The sequence below is a fragment of the Motacilla alba genome, chromosome 24, assembly GCF_015832195.1.
Source record: "Motacilla alba alba isolate MOTALB_02 chromosome 24, Motacilla_alba_V1.0_pri, whole genome shotgun sequence".
Lineage (NCBI taxonomy): Eukaryota > Metazoa > Chordata > Aves > Passeriformes > Motacillidae > Motacilla > Motacilla alba.
Window position 1 is genome coordinate 6,479,615 of NC_052039.1, and position 19,643 is coordinate 6,499,257.

At 65.1% G+C, this 19,643-nt stretch overlaps 3 protein-coding genes across 7 annotated transcripts; all 3 read right to left on the reverse strand.

Moving 5' to 3' along the window:
* Nucleotides 1–213: 213 nt before the first annotated feature.
* Nucleotides 214–3,230, reverse strand: TAGLN (transgelin). Its single transcript, XM_038161377.1, has 5 exons — nucleotides 3,099–3,230; nucleotides 1,497–1,695; nucleotides 1,136–1,313; nucleotides 952–1,054; nucleotides 214–756 (listed from the first exon to the last, which is right to left on the reverse strand). Exons 2-5 carry the CDS (start codon nucleotides 1,674–1,676, stop codon nucleotides 615–617), a joined length of 603 nt encoding a protein of 200 aa, XP_038017305.1. The 5' UTR covers nucleotides 1,677–1,695; nucleotides 3,099–3,230; the 3' UTR covers nucleotides 214–614.
* A 755-nt stretch (nucleotides 3,231–3,985) lies between these two features.
* On the reverse strand, nucleotides 3,986–10,838 carry SIDT2 (SID1 transmembrane family member 2). 5 transcript variants are annotated; one of them, XM_038161629.1, is made up of 28 exons: nucleotides 10,364–10,837; nucleotides 10,064–10,185; nucleotides 9,731–9,892; nucleotides 9,577–9,622; nucleotides 9,383–9,484; nucleotides 9,222–9,305; nucleotides 8,967–9,078; nucleotides 8,812–8,877; nucleotides 8,609–8,702; nucleotides 8,424–8,479; nucleotides 8,167–8,178; nucleotides 7,956–8,027; nucleotides 7,794–7,868; nucleotides 7,551–7,613; nucleotides 7,094–7,215; nucleotides 6,950–7,023; nucleotides 6,791–6,857; nucleotides 6,605–6,678; nucleotides 6,361–6,484; nucleotides 6,145–6,262; nucleotides 5,934–6,070; nucleotides 5,749–5,857; nucleotides 5,595–5,671; nucleotides 5,462–5,508; nucleotides 5,079–5,184; nucleotides 4,871–4,981; nucleotides 4,675–4,788; nucleotides 3,986–4,592 (listed from the first exon to the last, which is right to left on the reverse strand). In XM_038161629.1, exons 1-28 carry the CDS (start codon nucleotides 10,562–10,564, stop codon nucleotides 4,530–4,532), a joined length of 2,610 nt encoding a protein of 869 aa, XP_038017557.1. In that variant the 5' UTR covers nucleotides 10,565–10,837; the 3' UTR covers nucleotides 3,986–4,529. The 5 variants fall into 5 exon arrangements, with proteins under 5 accessions (XP_038017557.1, XP_038017558.1, XP_038017559.1 ...); XM_038161630.1 differs by lacking the exon at nucleotides 8,167–8,178; XM_038161631.1 differs by lacking the exon at nucleotides 7,551–7,613.
* A 1,431-nt stretch (nucleotides 10,839–12,269) lies between these two features.
* On the reverse strand, nucleotides 12,270–19,623 carry PAFAH1B2 (platelet activating factor acetylhydrolase 1b catalytic subunit 2). The gene is made up of 6 exons (XM_038161226.1): nucleotides 19,474–19,623; nucleotides 18,345–18,432; nucleotides 17,752–17,841; nucleotides 16,818–16,934; nucleotides 16,465–16,587; nucleotides 12,270–15,932 (listed from the first exon to the last, which is right to left on the reverse strand). The coding sequence occupies exons 1-6, from the start codon at nucleotides 19,503–19,505 to the stop codon at nucleotides 15,654–15,656; spliced, it is 729 nt and encodes a 242-aa protein (XP_038017154.1). The 5' UTR covers nucleotides 19,506–19,623; the 3' UTR covers nucleotides 12,270–15,653.
* Nucleotides 19,624–19,643: the final 20 nt, after the last annotated feature.

Genomic DNA, 19,643 nt, shown 5'->3' on the forward strand with positions numbered 1-19,643 from the left:
TCCCGGCAAGGGCTGGCGCACAGCATTGGAAGGGGCAGGGACAGAAGCGGCTGTCACGGTTCAGCGGGGAGAGGCCAGAGTTTTCCAAGCCGGGCAGGGAAAATCCAAGCCGCAGCTTTGGAGGGGGCAGAAGGAGCAGCTCCCTTTCAGGGAGCAGGACTTTGGCTCTCCATCCGCAGCAGGGCGGGCGGCAGGAAACCTCATCAGGCCACGCTGGATGAATATAACCCTTTAATTTTGACAAAAACCAAGTACAAAACCGAGGCCGATTCTCTCTTCTCCCCGTTGCAGGGATCTCTGCGGCGGTGGCGCGGGGCTGTGCGGGCGGGGCGCGGGGTCCCGCCGGGGCTGCCGGCCGGGGCAGGGCCGGGGGTGCGAGGCCGGGGGCTGCCGGGGGCAGGGGCTGCCCGGGGGCTGCCGGGGGCAGGGGCTGCCGGGGCTCGGCGCTGGGGGCTGCGGCCCCGGGGCGGGGGCTGCGTGCGGCCGCTGGCGGGGCGATGCGGCTGGCGGGCGATGCTCCTCAATAAATACCAATGGATGGGCGGCGGCGCTGGGCCGGGGGGAGCGGAGACGGAGGTCCCGGCTGGGGAGGGCTGGGGGCGGCGCGGGGGTGCCTAGCTGATGATCTGCCGGGGCCGGCCGTAGCTCATGCCCGCCTGTGACGCTCCCTTGTTGGTGCCCATCTGTAGCCCGATGATGTTCTTGCCCTCCTTCAGCTGGCTCTCGGTGAACTCCCGCTTGTGCTCCTGCGCTTTCCTGCGGGGCACAGGGAGAGCCCGTGGGGCACCCGCACCCCCGGCTGCCCGGGAGCCCCCCAGGGGTGTCCCAGCCACCCTCCCCAGCTCGAAGTTTGGCGTCCCGATTCCATGCGCTCCAGGCACGGCAAAGAGCCAGCTCCGAGCAGCCATGACAAGGGGGCCCCCGTGCCCAGCTCTGCGCTCCCCCACTCACTTCATGAACCAGTTGGGGTCCCCGTGGTAGTTCCCGTCGTTCTTGGTGACTGCCAGGCTCCCCAGGGCCATCAGCGTCCTCTGCACCGCCGCCATGTCCTTGGCTGCCCAGGGAGAGAGGCGTGAGGACAGGCACAGCGCAGCGACCCCGGGACCCCCAACCCCGCTGGGATCCCCTCCCGCACCTTCAAACAGGTCCACGGTCTGGAAGATGTCTGTCTTGACCACGCCGTAGTCCTCGGCCGCCTTCAGGAACTGGGCAATCTGTTCCATCTGCTTGAAGACCATGGTGGGCGGCGCGTCGGGGATCTTGACGGGCTTGGAGCCGTCTGGGTAGAGGCTGTTCACCAGCCTGCTGAGCACCTGCCACGGAGAGGAGCCTGGGCTTGCTGCAGTGCCCTGGGAGCTCCCCGTGCTGCCCTCAGAACTCCCCGTGTTGCCCTCAGAGCTCCCTGAGCTGCCCATGGAGCCCCCCGTGCTGCCCTCAGAGCCCCCCGTGCTGCCCTCAGAGCCCCCCATGGCCGCCCACCCCCGGGCCCCACTTACGATGCCGTTCTTCAGCCAGACCTGGAAGCCCAGGCGGCCCCGCTCGGGGCGTCCCACGGCGGCCCCGCACTGCGCCACGATCCACTCCACCAGCCGGTCCTCCAGCTCGTCGTCGTACTTCTTCTCGATCTTGGACTGCACGTCCCTGCTCATGCCGTAGGCCGGCCCTTTGTTTGCCATGGCTGCGGCGGTGGGAGACCTGGTGGCACGACAGGGACAGTCAGGCCGCGGAGATGCTGTCTCCTGTCCTTTGCCTGCCACTCTGCTGCGGTGGGGACAAGCCCCTCCAACTCTTCCCTCGCCAGGTGACAGCCCTTCAGCTCCATCCAGGCATGTTCAGAGGAAAATTCACCACCATGACCTCCAAAATCTGCCCCGACAGACGGCTGGTGTCCTGGCAGACATGCCTCCTCCCCAGCTCATCCCTGTCCCTTGCCAGCTCTTGGTTGGCATGGATGTCCCTGGTGTGACCCATGCCAGGATCCAGGGGTCAGGGTGACCATGTCAAGGCTGCCTGGCTGTGGCATGGTGGGGTGGCCGTGGCACGGCAGGGTGGCCATGGCGTGGCTGTGGCACGGCAGGGTGGCCGTGGGGCGGCCTTGGCATGGCAGGGTGGCCGTGGGGTGGCCTTGGCACAGCAGGTCCAGGAGCTGGGGAGGAGCGCGGGTGAGGCAGGAGCAGTGGGAGCCGTGCCCGTGCCCTTGTAAGGACATGCTGCGGGCAGTGATGGCAGGTAGTCGGCTGCAGGCAGGCCCCGAGGGTGCCAGGGAGGATGCCAGGGAAGATGCCAGCTGGGAGAGGCTCTGGGAGCGGCAGCCAAGCCTTTGGTGGAGCTGGCATCGCTCCTCCCTGCCCGGCTCCTTGCTCGGCAGGAAGCCTCGGGTGCCTCCGGGAGCGGGGTGGGTGTTCCACATCACACCCGCGGGCTCCTCGGGAGCGCTGGGCACCCCGGCTCCTGCGGGCTGAGACCCTCAGCTCAGTGCGGGACAGGACCCCAGCCCCGCCTGCTGCCAGCAATGCCAGTGCCCCCCGAGCCCCGTGATTAAGGTGGTGATACCCCACGAGCCCTACGGGCAGCCTGTGCCCAGATCCCATCATGGGCACATCCCGGGATGCTGCAGATGCCCCAGGCAGTCCCGCTCCGTGCCCTGGCCCGAGCTGGCTCACAGGGGTCACACACGGCTCCCTCGGCCACACTGCCCTGCCTGTCCCCGGGCCCGTCTCCTGTCCCTGCCGAGCACAGGGCAGAAACTGGGGGCTGCAGCTGCCCCTCCATCGCTGCCCGGAGCCCCGCACGGCCCCTCCGGCTACCGCGGGACCAGCAGCAGGACAGAACCCCGGAAGCGACCCCAGCCCGAGCAGGGGAGCCCGACCCTCCTCCGGGAGCAGCATCCCCATCCCGGGGAGCCGCATTCCGCCTGGAGGAGCAGCATCCCCATCCCGGGGAGCAGCATCCCCATCCCGGGGAGCCTCAGATCGCAGTCCCGGGAGCGGCTTCGCTACCCCAGGTCTCCGTCCCGGGAGCAGCACCCCCGTGCCGGGGGCTGGCGTTCCCACGCCGGGGACCCTCCCCGCCGCCCCCTCCCCCGCGGCAGGACTCACAAGCGGCTGCGGACGGAGCGAGGGCGATGCTCGGCGAGGGACCAGCGCACTGCCCCGCGGGGACCCCGACCTTGCGCTAAAAGGCGGGCGGCGGGACGGTGATGTCAGCGGGGCGCGGAGCCCGGCCCCCCCGAACCCTCCCTCCCGGGGCGCCCGGCCCCGCAGCGCTCCGTGACTCCATCCCAGGCACCATATTTGGGGAAAGACTCCGAAAACCGGCGACGAAAGCCCGTGCTCGAGCATTCCCCGCGTGCCTCCGCCCCAGCGGGGCCGGGGCCAGGGCGGACCGGGCCGGGGGCTGATGGAGTAAATCCTTTTATAGCCAGGCCGCAGCGCCGAGGGCTCCCGCTCTGACTTCATGGCTGGTTTTCCCGTGCGCTCACCGCCGGCAGCCGGGGTGCCCCGGCGGGGACGCTGCGGGGGCGCGGGTGACACCCACGGGGTCCGCTCGGGGCTGCCGGGCCCGGCGGCGAGGCTGCGGCATCCCGCGGGCACCGCGCCGATCCCGGGATTCCCTCTGCCCCGCGGGCAGCAGCCGGAGCGGGTCAGGGCACGGCGGGGCACCCCGGCACCGGGCTGCGAGCGCGCCCCAGCCCGCAGGGAACGCTGCTGCCCGCCAAGCGGGACACCCCCGGGCATCCCTCACCCACCCGGGCGGCTGCCAGTCCCCCCGTGACCCACCGGCCACCCCCGGGCATCCCTCACCCACCCGTGGGGCTGCCAGTCCCCCCGTGACCCACCGGCCACCCCCACGCTCCCCACGCGTGCTCTGCAGGGCAGCGCTTCCCAGCCCTTGCAGCGCCTCCCCTCTCCCAAAGCCCCGTGGGGAGAAGGGACACGGGGGGCAGCTGCCCCACGGGCCCCCCGGCAGGCAGCAGAGGCACGGGCAAAGTGCAGACACTTTAATGCGAGTCCCTTCCCAGCAGATCCCCGCGCGGGGAGCGTGGCACCTGGGTGGGCAGCGACGGGGGCCCACTGCGGCCACCGCCACCGCCGTGCTGGCCCCACGCGCCCCCACCTCCCACCCACTCGACTCAGGCACTGAAGAGAGACCCACGCCCGCGTGCTCGGGGGGCCACGGGGCCGCTGGCGCGGCGCTCGCCCCGGTCCCCCCGCCGTGCCCACGGGCACTCGGACACGGAGCAGCAGCAGCAGCGCCTTTCCAGCGCCGCTCGCCGCAGAGGACGGATGCTCCGGAGGCCCCCCAGCCCCATTTTTGGCTGTGACGGGCCCAGGGATGGGCACGAAGCGCCTGGAGGGACCCGGCTGACGGGGAGGAGGCAAACCAGGACCCCAGGGCCGTGTGGGGAGGGGGACAGAGTGGCTGGCAGGACCTGCAGCGCAGACATCCCTCCCCAGGGGTGGGTGCCCCTCCCGGGGCTGCAGCCGGGCGTTTGGCACAGTCCCAGGGCAGCGGGTGGCTGCAGGCTCCTAGAAGACGTAGATCTTGTCCCGCTGGACACAGTCCAGGTCATCGTCCAGCGTCAGCAGCACCTGTGGGGCGAGGGGCGTGAGGGGAGCGGGGCACGGGTGGCCTGGGGACGGTGGCTGCCGTGCCGGTGGGACCAGCACCTACCAGGAAGGAGCCGAACATGGCGATGGAGGAGAGGAAATGCCAGATGTCGTGGTCGTCAAAGAAGTCGAGCAGGATGCAGTCACGGTTGTGCTCCCGGGATTCAGCTGGTGTTTTCTGGCGGGCACAGGGCCGGCGTCACCGTGCCTGCCCACGGCCACCCCGCCCGCCCCGCTGCCTGTGCCACCCTCCCGCTCACCTGCCAGGTGCTCAGCCCCTGGAAGAAGAAGAAGAGGGCGAAGCCCCAGACCACGGAGGTGCTGATGATGCAGAGCAGGGGGATGAGCTTGATGCGCTCGCCACTGCGGAGCTGCGGGAGAGGCCGGGGTCAGCGAGTGGGCAGGAGCTGGCAGCACGCCCACCCCTGTCCTGCCCTGCCCGCTGGGGGCCCAGGGCTCAACTCCCACCTTCATGATAATGTAGAAGGCGAAGTAGAGGAGGAGGTTGCAGATGCCGATGGCCAGCAGGTAGGAAGCAAAATCATTGGGGCGGACAATGAGGCCGTAGGCAGCGCTGGGGAGGCAGGGACAGGCGGTGGGGTCAGCCTGGGGGTCCCCTTGCCATGGCCGCCGTCCCCAAAGCATGTCTGCACCCTCAGGAGATCAGGCAGCACGTGGGGACTCCGGGGTGCCACAGCTGCAGGGGAGCCTGTCATGCTGGGCTCACAGCTGCCATGAGCTGCCAGTCCTCAGCCCAGCCCCACGGAGGGACAGCGGGAGAGGGGTGGGGGAGGCAGCAGGGATGGGGAGAAGCAGGGTGGGATCTGGCACGTGCCCAGCTCTGCACTCACAGTGACCAGTTGACGAGGTTGCCCATGACCAGGAGCACCATTCGGTCCTGCAGGAGAGGAGGGGGCTGTGAGGGGCCAGGGGGAGCTGCCAAGGGAAGCTGCCAGGGGAAGCTGCCCCGGGGCCAGCACTCACCACGTACATGGGCCCGCTGCACTGCCGCACGCAGTCCGTGTACAGCACGTGCAGGATCCTGCGCAGGATGCCCGAGTCTGCGGGGAGAGGGCAGGTGACGCCGGGGGGCCGCCACAGCGTCCCCTCCCGCCTCGCTCCCGGTGCCCCCCCTCACCCAGCTTCCAGCGCCCCATGTAGTACAGCTGGGTGCTCAGCAGCAGCGTGGCCACGATGTGGATGACGGAGAAGACGATCCAGAAGGCCGTGTTCCCCTTCCCGAAGACCTGCAGGGAGATTGGGAGACAGGCCGTGAGCCCCGGGGGCAGGCAGCCCCCCTCCCTCCGTGCCCACCGCACTCACCACGCCCACCACGGAGAAGAAGATGACGAGGGCCAGGCAGGCGTAGGCGCTGTAGGCGCTGGCGTTGATGTCCGGGTGACGCTTCTGGTAGAGCTTCAGCATGCAGAGCCCCGCGATCATGTACATGAAGGAGGTGTCTGGGGGGGCACAGCGGGTGAGAGGGGCGTGCGTGGCCCTGCTGCGGGTAGGGGGGGACCGGGGGGGCACTCACCGAACTGGAAGTTGGTGTAGTTGGGGCAGACGTGGTAGCAGGCGCTGAGCAGCCCCTCCATCATGAGGGCGGTGCCCATGGCGTAGAAGAGCCCGAAGTGCTTGGGGATGCCGCACTCCTGCGGGGCAGAGGAGAGGCAGGGAAGGGAAGGGGGGGGTCCCGGGAGGCTGAGCCCCACCAGGCAGCCCGAGCCCCCCGGGCGGCCGCGTCCCTCACCAGGGCGTGGGCGTCGTTGCGCAGCAGCGCGCGGTTGTAGTTGATCTCGCGCTGCAGGATGATCAGCAGGAAGAGCAGTCCCAGCAGCACGTAGCCCAGGTTGCTGAGGATGTTGTTGAAGGCGCTGCGAGGAGCCGGTCCCAGCGTGGGTGCTGTGAACCCCCTCCCTCCCCGGGGTCCTGCCGCAGCCCAGCCCCGGGCACAGGGGACCCCCAGCCAGCCTCCACCAGCCCCCCCAGCCCACCTGAGGTTCCCCAGCGGGTGGGCGCACAAGAAGTTGTAGTAGCAGATGTCCTGGTTGCCAGTGACATTCACCACCTGCGGGCACGAGCGGGTTGAGGGACACGGGGGGCTCGCAGGGATGTCCCCACCACGCTGGGGAGCACGGTTTGGGAATGCAGAGCTCCCAGGAGCCCCTCACCACACTCACCGTCTGGTAGGTGATGACGAGCTGGATGACGGGGAGGGCGTAGAAGACAGCGATGGTGGCGATGTTCCTGGGAGAGGGTGGGGCTGTCAGGGGGTCCCTGCTGTGCACCCCAGGCTGGGACACTGCTGGGTGCCCCCCTCCCCGCCGCCTCCCACTCACCAGAAATAAATCTGGTACTTCTTCCGCAGCACCCGCTTGTCCTTGCGCGCCAGGTCAGCCACGCACAGGTATTGCTGGAAGGAGAGGGGGGTCAGGGGCCTGCCTGGCCAGCGGGGACACGCTGGGGCCGGGGGGGACACGCACCTTGGTGCGGATGACGTTCTTGTCGTAGTCGATGTCGGCCAGCGTGTCGTAGTCGTCCTCCTCCACGGAGCTGAGCGAGTCCAGGCGCGGCCGGCCGGCCACGCTCTCCAGGGACCGCTCCCCTGCGGCCGAGCCGGGGCCGTCAGCAGGGCCAGCCCGCCTCGGGGCCCACCCCAGAGAACCCCAATCAGCCCCAATTAACCACTGGGTTGCCTGCCTGCCAACTCACACTGGGGCCGGGTTTCAGCTCCCTACAGCCCTGCCCCGGTGCCTGCTCCCCGGGGCTCGGCCACGCTGGGGAACGCCGAGGGCCCGGGGACAATGTCCTGCTCTGCAGCCCCCCAGGTGCTGCCCTTGCTCTGAGGGAGGGGAGCGGGGGTTTTGTGCCCTGGGCACAGCCTGGGGCTGGGCAGATTCCGCCCCGATCGGCCCGACCCTGCCCGGTACCAGCATCTACCCATGGCAATGCTCAGTGGCCTCGTCGGGGCGGAGGGCGTGCGGCGCTTGAACTGCTCCTGCCCTTCAAAGGAAAGCCAGAGTTACTGGAGCAGAGCTCCCTGAGGTGCGCCACAGATGGAAACCCCGCTGGGGGCTGCACGGAGGGGCCACAGCCCCAGGACCCTTCCCGGGGACGGAGGGGACTGAGCCAGGGCACGAGGCTCCGCAGGGCTGCGGCCACGGCGGCGGCCCACCAACTCACCCACGTAACTGTAGGAGACTTCTGCCGAGCCCAGGCTGTCTGTGACGCCCTCGGTGCTGCTGGAGGAGCCGTTCCCTGCAAGGACAAGGACAAGGACAGGCAGAGGGTGGGCACGGCCCACGGGCAGGGGGGTGAGGGACACGGACCGTGTGTGGCACTCACCAAAGGAGCCGTAACCGTAGCTGTCGTAGGGGCCGTGGTTCAGGAAGGAGTCAGGGATGCTGCGGGAGTGACCTGTGGGACAGGAGGGTCCCTGTCACCCTCTGTGGCACCCCTGTCCCAGGGCTGCAAGGCCATTGGGCACAAAGCAGCTCTCACCACCCCTGCCCTGGCATGGAGCGAGCTCAGAGCCAAGGACAGAGCTGGCACCTACCCAGGAGTGACGCTGGGAATCCCCGGAAAGCCACGAGAAGAAAGAGAAAGACCTGGTGAGACGCACAGCCCCAGCACAGCCCTGCCAGCCCCACAGCAGGGACCTCCCTGTCCCCCTGGCACTGGAATTTACCCCAGGGACTCAGGGGGATACCCCTGCAGAGGCAGAGGCTTTGCCACAGGCTCAGGAGGGCAGAACAACAAGGAACTCCCCAGGCAGACCCCCCCGTGCTGCTGGCTGCTGCCCCCAGCCCTCACCCGTGTCCAGGCTGGGCGAATCCATGGCTGCCAGGAGCCCCTTCCTCTTGTGCTGCCTGCCGAGGGAAGCGCCCGTCAGCCCGTTTGTGCCCCTGCTGGGGCGAGGGGACACGGCCCCAGGGCCCCCAGCAGGACTGTGCCCACGGGCTCAGCACCCAGAGGGGCAGCGACGGCCGGGCACTCACCGGCAGCTCTCCCAGCAGGCGATGAGCAGCGTGAGGATGTAGAAGGAGAGGAAGATGCCGAGGCAGAAGAGAACGCTGCGCACGTAGGCCTCGGCTGTGCAGAGCCAGGACAGGCCCTCAGCGGGGGTGGCACCTCCTGGGCCCTGCCGTGGGTCCCCACAGCGCCCAGCACCCCCAGCACCCCCAGCCCCCCCCAGACTCACAGGTGATGGCGGGTGACACCATCACCTCCAGCGTCTTCTGCCGGTTGTGCTGATCCACGGGCTCTTCTGGAAGGAGGCAGGGACAGGGTTCAGCTCTCTGCTCTGTCCCCAGCTTGCCCCCACACCCAGCTGACAGTGGCAGCCCCACTGCTAACCTGGAGAGGCATTCTTGGAGAGGGGGTAGTAGGGCAGAGCCCCCCCGCACGCCTCGTCCTCCGTCTTCACCACCACCACCACATAGAAGCTATGGCTGGGGAAATCCTTCTTCTGCACCAAGAGACGGGGGTCAGCAGAGCCCAGCGGGGGATCTCCCACACCAGAGGCTATTCCTAGGACATCCTTTGTGGGCTCTGGCAGCACCAGGCAGGGCCTGGGCACAGCTCAGCCCCGTGGCACGGCCCCACGCCCACCTGCACCGTGATGGCCGCCTTCTTCGTCATGGTCTGGTACATCCCGATGAAGGCCACGTTGTTGTCCAGGTCGTAGACGGGGCACTGCGGGGGCAGAGGGGCCGTCAGCCCCGCCGGGCCCCACGGGTCAGCCAGAGAGGAGACCCACTGCCCAGACCTACCAGGATGTCCTGGATGGAGATGACGGAGCAGGGGAAGGCCATGGCTGAGGTCACCTTCACGATCACCGAGTCCACTTCCTCGGGGAACTCGTACTTGAAGTACTGCGGGGACAAAGGGCCCGTCGCTGCCACGGCGGCCACGCTCCCCTCCTGGCGCAGACCCCCCCGTGGCACGCCGTGCCAGCTGCCCTCACCTGCGGCTGGGCGGCCGTGGAATTGAAGCTGAACCTTTCATTGGTCCTGCAGAGAGCACGGGAAAGGTGAGGGGTGGCGAGGGGGGCCCACAGCCCCCGCAGCCACCACAGGCAGCAGGCAGGGAAGGGGACGAGGCCGCGGGGCTCCCCTCACCGCAGCACAAAGTTCTCCACGCGGGTGACCCGCAGCTGGTAGGAGGTGTTGAGGGAGAGCGTGGAGACATCCACGTAGAAGTGCTGGGTCTCCACCTCGGCCTTGGTCTGCGGCTGGCAGAGCGTGCGGCTCACCTCCTGGTACGCGTATTTGCGCTGGTACCTGGGCAGGGAGAGCCCAGGTGAGCGCCCAGCCGCCCCTCCCAGGGACCCCTGCGTGGGGCATCCCAGCCCGGGGAACTGCTTTGGGCATCCCAGACCAGGGAACTGCGTGGGGCATCCCAGCCCGGGGAACTCCTGCGTGGGGAATCCCTGCCCGCCCCCCGGTACTCACAGGCCCCGGAGGATGAGCGGCACCTGGAAGGAGACCACCGCCTCCTTCTGCCTCACCACGAAGAGGACGGGCTGGTCCTTCTGGTCCGAGAGGACATTGACGGACACCCGCACGCCCTCGGTCTGCAGGGACAGGGGCAGGTGAGGCGTCGGCCGGGCAGGTCGGGCCGCGGCGGCTCGAACCGAAGGCTGGACTTTGCTCGGCCGCCGTGGCAGAGCTGCCGTGCCCCGCGCGCCCCGCCGCCGGCCCGGGCACGGTCAGCCCGCGGGGGACGCGGCGGGGGCGACCACCCCGGCTCACCCTGTTCCTGCGGACGCTGTGGTTGAAGGCGTAGATGTTGAGCAGGTTGGCGTGCACCCAGTCGCTGTAGGTGGTGTTGAACTGCGCTTCCTTCTCGTGCACCTCGCGGTCCCCGCGGGGCTGGGGCCGGACGGGCGGCGGGGGCAGCAGCGCCCCGGCCAGCAGCGCCCAGGCCAGCACGGCCGCCGCGGCGCCCGACATCCCGCCAGCATCCCCGGCCAAGGTCCGCGGGGCGGGACGGCACGGACGGGACGGGTGGGGACGGGACGGACGGACGGACGGACGGGGCGCTCAGCCGGGGCGCGCCCGGGCGCGCAGCCCCATGGCCGGGCCGGAGCGGTGCCGGGCGCGGTGCGGGCGCGATGGCGGGGCGCGGAGCCGCTCCGGGGGCCGGGGCCAGTGCCGGTCCCCTCTCCCCTTCCCGTTCCGCACCGCGGTAAACACGGACCGGCGGTGACGTCACGCCCGGCGCACGCCGAGCGCCCGGCCGGGGAAGTGACGCGGCGGGCGGGGCGGGGGGACCGGCCCGGGCCCGGGGGAGCGACCCGAGCCCGGGGGAGCGACCCGAGCCCGGGGGACCGACCCGAGCCCGGGGGAGCGACCCGAACCCGGGGGAGCGACCCGAACCCGGGGGACCGGCCCGAACCCGGGGGACCGAACCGAGCCCGGGAGACCGGCCCGAACCCGGGGGACCGACCCGAACCTAGGGGGACCGACCCGAACCCGGGGGACCGACCCGAACCCGGGGGCCCGACCTGAGAGGGGGGGACCGGCCCGAGCCCGGGGGACCGACCCGATCCCTGGGGACCGACCCGAACCCGGGGGACCGACCCGAACCCGGGGGACCGAACCGAGCCCGGGGGACCGGCCCGAACCCGGGGGTACCGGCCCGAACCCGGGGGTACCGGCCCAAACCCGGGAGCACCGGCCCGATCCCGGGGGACTGACCCGGCCGGGAACCCCCGCCCCGGGGCACCGAGCTCCGTGGTGACCCCGCGGGGGAAGCCCGGCTCCATAGGGAAGCACACAGGGGATGCCCTGTCCTACATATAAAACCCCATAAAACATATATAAAACATATACATATATATATAAAACATACAAAACCCCATAAGGGAGCCCTGCTCCATATGGGACCACACAGGGGAAGCCCTGCTGTATAGGGGAGCCCCATGGCCATACAGGACCCCGGCTCCAAAGGGGAGCCCCTGCTCCATATGGGATCCTGTACGGGAAGCCCAGTTCCCCGTGGAACCCCACAGAAAAAGCCCTGGTCTGGAGGGCAGATCCTGCCCCATATAGAAGGCTGTAGGGCAGCCTTGTCCTGTATAGCCCCTGCTCCATAGGAGCCCCCATACAGAGCCCCTGCCCCAGCAGGGAAGCCCAGGTGCCATGCCCATGCAGACACCCACCCAAACCCCTCGCCCGCTCTCCCTGCCCCTAAAGTCCATGAGGACGTGGAAGAATCCTGCCAGGGAAGGGGTGGGGCTGCCCCGGCCCTTTCTCCTGCTGCTCTCTGGATTCCTACCCGGGTTCCTGCAGCCTCTCTCGTTTGTTGCACCCTTCACCACCAGAGATGGAGTAATTCAAAGTAACCTGGGAGTTTTGCCATGCTTGGGGGAAGCAGGAGTGATGCCACACTGCATTTTTGCTGTGTCTTCCAAAACACCCCCCAGTTCCAGCTGCTGCCGAGCCTCCTGCTTCCAGGCCTCTCTCCAACAGCTCTGTGACCTTTATATCCCATTTTATTTGCCTGCAGCTGGGGGTTTTCATTGAAAATTTCCCTCTGAAGGGGCTCAGCCCCGTGTCACCTCACTCAGAGCCACTTCCTGGGCTGGCTGACATCCAGCTGCTGCCAGTGGCTTCCTGCTCTGCCCCACGGGACAAACGCCACGAGACAAGGCACTGCTGCTATTGTGCACTTTATTTCTCCGGGCCCTCCTGTCCCTGAGGGTCCCACAGTTTGGACAGTCTGCCCACGGTTTCCAGGTGCAGGTGGTGGCGCTGGCGGCAGATGGGACAACCTCAGGGACAGACATGCGGGAAGGGAAGCAGAATTCCAGCCGACTCCTCGGCCCTGATGGACTCGAGTCGCCTCTTGCAGGATGGCTGTGAGCGGGATTGCGTGGGGATGTGCACTCCCTGTTTGTTCCAGGGCCATTGGAGATGGATCGCTCGGGAATCCAACACAAGCCGATGTCCTGTCGAGGGCCAAAACAAACCAGTGCCCTTCACCTGCAGCACCGTGCTCACAGGTTTGGGTGCAGCACCCAGATCTGCACGGGGAAAGGAGGAAAAACAGACAGAACCCGCCCCAAACGGAGCGGGGGAAAGCAGGAACGAAACGAGGGCAAGGGTCTGGCTGAGAACGACTCCCAGAGCGGGGAGGACCCACCGTGGGAGGTTTGGCAGCACCTGCCCGGCCCCACGGAGAGCTCCAGGAGCGACCGAGACAGGGCAGGAGACGGCTGGGCACACACACACACACACAGGCTGCGACACGGTGGGTGAAACATTGACATTTATATTGAAATATGCACTAACAGTGACTTCTACCAGCCGATGCATTTTTGCCAAAGCAGAATCACAAAGGTTGTGTCCCGGGGAAGGCTCGGGGCAGGGGGTGGGCAGCGAGGGGAGGCGTGGGGGCCTCCCCGCTCCTGCCTCACCCTCCCCCAGCACCTCACAAGACTCTGTCATTTCACATCTTTTGTTTGTTTTCCTCTCTGCTGCATAAACACGAAACTGGACACGCTCACTCAGAGCAGGCCACAGCTCCGGCCCAGCCCCGTCCCGAGGGACATCCAGAGCCGGAACTGCAGTTTTCTCACAGGAGGCACTCGGATTTCAGCACGGGGCGAGCAGGAGGCAGAACGCCTCTTGCCACCTCTCAGGTGAGCAGGGCAGTTTCCTGCCAGGCAGCAACAAGCAGAGCCGAGAGCACTGAACCGGCACAGAGCATGGCACCTCAGCAAGCCAAGCCTAAGCGGAGCCAGCAGAGCCTCCCTGGTGACAGCGGAGCCTGCCAAATTCCCCGGGCCACTCGGCACCCTGCCCACGGGGCTGGCTCACAGCGAGCACAGGGCGCCGAGCGCAGCCAGAGCTTTACTGCAGAGTACATTCCTGGTTAGCATCTCTTCAGCCAAAGGCAGCAGCAGCAGCAGCAGGGAGGGAAGGGAGCAGGGATGCAGAGATTAAACTAGCACACGGCCTTTTCTCACAAGCCTGGAGATGGAAAGCTCTCAGGGAGCAAGGAGAGCTTTACCTGGCTCCCTGAGGGGGCTGGGGACGGGACAAACCCCTCCCCAGGAACTCTCCACTGCACTGTACTTTTAACATTTGATTTTTCCACTTGCCCTTCCCCAGTATTTCCAGCCAGAAGCTTATGGGAAGCACGAGCAGTGTTCTCTCCAAGCCTGCCCTGCGAGGCCGTGGAGCCCCAGGGAGCAGCACCCCGGGTCTGGATCACGGGGGTAGGACGTGATCCCTCCTCTCCCATGGCACTCTGCAGCTCCCTGTGTCTGATCCTGGCCAGGGGAATGCTTCACCTTTCCTTCATCTGTGTGTAGATCACATATACTGGAAACAAAACACACACTATGCATGCAATCCAGGCAGGAATCCTGCTATGATCAAACCTACGGGAGGAGGGGGATGAGGAGGGACGTTAGGGGATTCCTCAACGCTAGGTCAGAGTTACACACCAGCCCTCTGGCTACAGCAAAGGGCAGACAGACTATGTACAGTACCTATGGGCTTCAGTAAAGCCACCTGACACTTGAACACCCCTCCCTTGGAGCTGAGTGAAGCTCTCTGTTCCTCCCAGCTTTACCTGCCTGGCATCCCGCGGGAAGCACAAAGCCAGCGTGGCACCACTGAGCTCCAGCTCCGGCAGGTAAGGCAGGGAGGAACAGACCTGGTTTAAAATAGGTTATTTGCAAGTTATCAATTCATCTAGGGCTCTGCCTCTCGGGTCCAAGCCGCTTCTTTCTGGAAGAGAAGCTCTCGGTTTGAAATGAAAAGCTGTTTTGCTACAACCAGCCTTCTGAACTACAAACCAAACCAAAACCCCACTGAGCCACAGCCCTTTAGGAGGGCACCTGCCCCTCTGGCTCCCTTGCTCGAGGTGAGGAGCAGTGTCCAGGGCAGGAGAAGCTAGGCCTTAACTCCACTTTTTACTCTATGAGGCCGTAGCTGCTCAAATAAAATGTTTATACAAGTAAACCAGTAGTGCTAAGGAAATTTACACCTTGGGATCTGTAAAGCTTCAGAGAGATTTAGGCCTTGCAGCCAGGGGCTCTTCATGTGGGTTTGCTTTAGGAAAAAAAAAAAGGATGTAACAGTCATACTTAATAAAAAAATAGAAAAAAAACTGCCAAGAGCCCGGGCACCTCAGAGGGATGTCAGTTCCAGAGGAGTGAGGAAGTGACTGCCAATTACTGGATCATTAAAATCCTACACTGAGCAACTGCTAAAAGCCAGCAACATCAGGGGCAGCGGGAGCAGGGGCCAGCAGCAGCACCCAAACGGGAGCACTCCCAGGAGAGCTGCGTGGGAGGAAGGGAAGGTGCCCCCGGGAGAGCTGCGTGGGAGGGAAGGTGCCCCCGCTAGCAGGACTGGGGAAACGAGCACAAGACAAGCACTGGGGAGTGTTACACGAGTTCAGGTAACTGTTTGCTTCTTTGAATTTCTGAATTCCAGTTTCAAGCTGCTTCAGAAAGGAGTGAGAAAGCAACACGTGTCATTTAACCCCCCCTCAGTAAAACAAACAAACAACAAACAAACAAACCAAAAAAAAATCCCAAACAAAAGAAAAAAACCCAAAACCGCCTAAAAGGTGGAACCGAGTTTGGAAAAATGCATCTGTTCTGGCTTTTGCAAGTGGAATGTGATTCTTGTTCCCAGGCAAATACACAGAGCACGATGGCTGCAGCCAGGAACGGTGAGCCGGGAGCGGGCTGTCGGACAGGCTACAAGGGGTCTAGGACAACCACGGGGCAACAAGACATGAGAGGGGCACAGAGTGACAGTCCTGTTCTCGTTTTAAATGAGGAATGGTTTAAAAGTAAAACTCTTCTTCGGCTAATTTCCTCCTGCAATAAAACCAACCCAGCCGGCCCTCGTACGTACAAGAGCAGTTAAACACGAGCCTTCCCCCTCAAAACACTAGGTACGGACATCCGGTAACATTCTACAATGGAAAGTGCTTTAAGAAAGAAGGATTCTGTAGTGCCAGTGACAGAACTGATCTGATGGGCTGGATGATGCTCTCCACGCTGACAGCAGCGGCTCAGGCCAGGGCAGCTCGTTTCTCCTCGGGGGTCTCCTCCAGCAGCTGCATGATCAGTTCGTGGAGGGGCTTGCAGACCTTGGCGTAGCCCCCGCCCGTCAGGTGCAGGAAGTCGAACATGTCGTGGTAGGAGATGGTGCCATCCGAGTGCACGAAGCCCACGTCCACGTCCAGCAGCTGCACGTTGGGCAGCTTGGGGAGCGAGGCTTTCAGCAGATGGTTCACCTTGGCGTTCTTCTGCCGAAGCGGGTTTGGCTTCTCTCCACGAGGTAGCAGGCCCTGGCACGAGAGGAGGCAGAAAAGAGCTGTGTGTGACTCTGATGGCATCAGGAGCCCTGCTTTCCCTTCCAGTTCGGGCTGCCTGTCAAGATTTAGGATGTCTGTGACAAGAGGAACTCATCCCTTGAATCAGAACTCGTCCATTCAGGCCTCATGTGAAATGCAAGTGAAGGGGCCAGATGAGCTCCAAGCACACACTGGCAGGGAAACTGCTTTCTTTTCTTTTTCAAATGTATCAGCTTGTGCTCTTCCCATCCACTTTCAGCTCCTCAGCAAGACAGGCAAGGATTCCCAATGCCAACTGGGATTTGGGCACCTATTTTCCCCTCACAGGATGTCCTCAGCAACATTAATAAGTGGGATAGTTACTGGGAATGAGCGCACCCAGCTCGGGAAGGGCCAAAGGAGGGCTCCTGCAGTGCCAAGCCACGAGGGGAGGCACAGAGCAGAGGGCAGAGCAGGGAAGTGCCCTCCCAGCACCGCCCAGTGACTCCCAGTAAGGCAGAGGCACAGCCAGGGAGCAGGGACGTACCAGCACAATCACTTTGGCCTGTGGCTGCTGGGTGTTTATCAGGCGCACGATGGCCTCGATTCCCCCTGCGACTTCTTCTGCTGTGTTTTCATGGTTATTTGTTCCAACCCACACAACAATGACCTGCAAGGAGAGAAAAATGTTTGCAGCTTTTCCACAGCAAGTGGGAACAGGGCTGATGACCCTGAAATCCCTGCACAAACATCATCTGTGGGCAGGGAGCTGCAGGGAGAGTCAGGCTTTAGAGTTCAGCCCCGGGGCTGGCGCTGCCCGCTGCCCTCGGGGAAGGCACTGCAGCTGCAGGTGACCTTCACTGCACACCTGGACACCCTCACTAACCGTGCAGCTCGTACCTTGGGTTTAATGTTCTCCAGTTCCCCGTTCTTCAGTCTCCATAGAACGTGGCCCGTGGTGTCTCCACCAATCCCAAAATTCAGCGCGTGGAGCGGTGAGAAGAGCTCTCGCCATATCTGCAAGCAGAAGCCAAAGTGCTGCTTCAGAGCAGCATCCTGCCTGTGAGGCAGGGACACCACACGGTGTCCTCGAGGTCACCGAGGGCAGCCACAGCCCTCTCTGAAACCTCACTCCACAAAGGGCACTTAGACAAGAACGAGGTTTTACGTGGAGTCGGAAGAGATGGAGCTGCTGAGGTTCAAGCTCTCAGAGCTGGCACAAAGCAAGGAAAGATCTCTGGGGCAGAGGTTTGCTGCACTCATCAGAGCCCCAGAGCGCTGATCTAGTGCAGACCACGGTGTCCCTAAGCACAGGGCCTTTGAAGAAGGAGTCTATGACCTGATTAAATCCTTCTCATCCCCAGGTAACGAAACTAGAACAAAGGGAAGCAGCTCCTGCAGAACAAAGCTGCTCGGCTGCCACCACGGCAGAAGAGAACTCTTCTTTCCCTCAATAATTTTAGGGAGGAGCCAGTGGAACAATGCCCCTGGCACCCTGAATTCTGCAGGCTAAGTGTGTTCTGGCCACGCCAGGCACAGCCCCAGGGAACTCGACGGCCCTCAGGAGGCTGGAATCTGAGAGCTGAGGCGCTGTGCACGTGTGCCAAAATGCAGGCAGCCGGCCGTGGCCTCAGAGAGGGAGGCAGAGGCAGCCAGGCAAAGCAGTGTCCAGGCCCCGGGGAGCTCGGGAAGCAGGGCAGGAAGGCCTCAGGAGATGGCAGTGGAAACGGGAGCAGTGGGAGTCACCAGTGTTACACATGATCAGCCACTGGGTTAGAGGAGATGCTCCGATTGCTCCAGCCCTCCCTCCCTCCATCCCTCCCTCCATCCCTACCTCGTACTGCTGTAGCAACTGCACCATGGAGTCCCCCACGAAGAGCACGTCGGGCTCCTTGTCCTTGCAGTCCAGGACAAAGCGATTGTGCTGTCAGAGAGAGCGGCAAGGTAAGCTCCAGGTGACAACTGCTCCTGGGCATCCATCCCTGCTGCAGCACAGGGACAGCTGCCCAGCCAGTTTCCCCCCTGCCATCCCCTCCCTGCTGGCATTAACCCCTGGGTTGCTGGACACTGCTCCCAGCTCCACGACCCCGTGAGGATCCCGGGCTGGATGAAACTTGGCGTGGTTTAGTTCATGGCCACCGTTCCTTGTCCTGCCACTGAGCACCACTGAGCTGAGCCAGGCCCCTTCTTCTGGAGATTTTGTGTGGATTGATGGGATCCCCTCTCAGGACCAACCCAGCTCAGCTCCTGCCATCACTCCTCATCAGGAAGATGCTCCAAACCTCTCTTCCTTTGCTCCATCATGCCAGGACACACGGGTGTGACAGCTGCCAGCTCCAGGCTGTCGTGACCTCAGGGTCCCAAACGTGGCCTGGGCAGCACTGGCCCAACACCCCCCAGTAAGGAGGATCCACCTGCCAGCCTTACCTGTGACATCCACCTGTCATCTCCCTGAATGTCCTCGGCGGCGTGTGGGACTGCTGCCGGGTTGGAGTCCCCCATGCCCATTCTGTTCCTGTGGGGAGAACAGCTCACACCCTCTGCTCCAGCAGCTCCCACAGCAGCGGGGCTGGCAAAGGGCCGCTGGAATCCGCTGCACACAGCTCCTGCGCCTGCTGGCAGCTGGCTGACAGCAACAACACGGATGCTGCTCCACGCCAGAGTGACTCTGCAGCACGCGTTCCCCTGGAGCCAGGCCCCGACGGATGCCCCGGCACAGAGAACAAAGCCCGGCTCCGAGGATGCTCTGCAGCCCCACACCTGAGCCACGAGGCTTTAACAGCTCAGCACCGGCGGCTGAGACTCCCGGGATAAGTCCCTCTTAGCGCCCAGGGATCCAGCTTACAGCTGCTGAGCTGCACAGGCCAGGTGGATAATCTGGCTCTGGGAGCAGCACAGCGTGGTGGGATTGATCCCATTGATCCCAGAACCGTTATGGATCGGGAGGGATCTCTGGAGAGCATCCTGTCCGACCCCCCTGCCAAGGCGGGGCCACCTGGAGCAGGTGACACAGGAGTGAGTGACTCTCCAAAGCCATCCAGGTGGGTTTGCAGAGTCCAGAGAGGGAGATCCCCCATCTCCCCGGGCAGCCGTTCCAGCGCTCTGCCACCCCCCGTGGAAAGAAGTTCCTCTGCACGCTGAGGTGGAATTTGTGTTTCAGTTTACGGCCCCTGCTCCTTGTCCTGCTGCTGGGCATCCCTAAAGAGAGTCGGGAGCCATCCCCTGGCGCTCCCTGTTGATAGCGGTGCGGATCGATGGCTTTCCTTTCTCCACACTGACCAGGCCCAGCTCCCGCTCTCCCCACCCCCGAGATGCTCCAGCCCTCCATCATCCCTGCACATCCCGGAGGATCTCCGGCGGCAAGAGCAGCGGGGCGATGCTTCCCGCGGCCCCGCCCGCAGCCCACCGCGGCGGGCAGGGCCGGGCCGGGCCGGGCCGGGCCGGGCAGGGCGGGCTCCCCCCGCGGCCCCCTCCCCTTCCTCCTCCCGCTGCCCCCGCGCCCCGCCGGTGATTCTGGGGCGGGCGCGGCCCCGTCCCGCGGTGCCCCCGCACTCACGGCGGCTGCGGCTCCTTCCCCCGCGACTCCATGGCGGGCGCGTCCCCTCCGCTCGGCCCCGCGCCTGCGCCGCTTCCGCTTCCGCTCCCCCGCGCGCGCCCCGGCCGCCGCTTCCGCCCCGCGCCCGCCGAGCTCCCGCCCTCCCCCCGCCGTGACGTCATAGCGGCGCT

Excerpts from the sequence above, each read along its gene's own strand:
- SIDT2 (XM_038161629.1), bottom strand. The coding sequence starts at position 10,564 with ATGTCGGGCGCCGCGGCGGCCGTGCTGGCCTGGGCGCTGCTGGCCGGG. Across the intron at positions 9,079-9,221 it reads AGGCGGCCATCACGGTGCAG|AAGAAGGATTTCCCCAGCCA; the intron begins GTGGGCGTGGGG and ends CTCTTGGTGCAG. Across the intron at positions 5,858-5,933 it reads TCTTCTCCGTGGTGGGCGTG|GTCTTCGGGAAGGGGAACAC; the intron begins GTGAGTGCGGTG and ends ATCTCCCTGCAG.
- PAFAH1B2 (XM_038161226.1), bottom strand. The coding sequence starts at position 19,505 with ATGGAGTCGCGGGGGAAGGAGCCGCAGCCGCC. Across the intron at positions 18,433-19,473 it reads GGGAAGGAGCCGCAGCCGCC|GAACAGAATGGGCATGGGGG; the intron begins GTGAGTGCGGGG and ends TTCTCCCCACAG. Across the intron at positions 16,588-16,817 it reads TGGAGAACATTAAACCCAAG|GTCATTGTTGTGTGGGTTGG; the intron begins GTACGAGCTGCA and ends CTCTCCTTGCAG.
- TAGLN (XM_038161377.1), bottom strand. The coding sequence starts at position 1,676 with ATGGCAAACAAAGGGCCGGCCTACGGCATGAGCAGGGACGTGCAGTCC. Across the intron at positions 1,314-1,496 it reads TCTGGCTGAAGAACGGCATC|GTGCTCAGCAGGCTGGTGAA; the intron begins GTAAGTGGGGCC and ends TCTCCGTGGCAG. Across the intron at positions 757-951 it reads GACCCCAACTGGTTCATGAA|GAAAGCGCAGGAGCACAAGC; the intron begins GTGAGTGGGGGA and ends TGTGCCCCGCAG.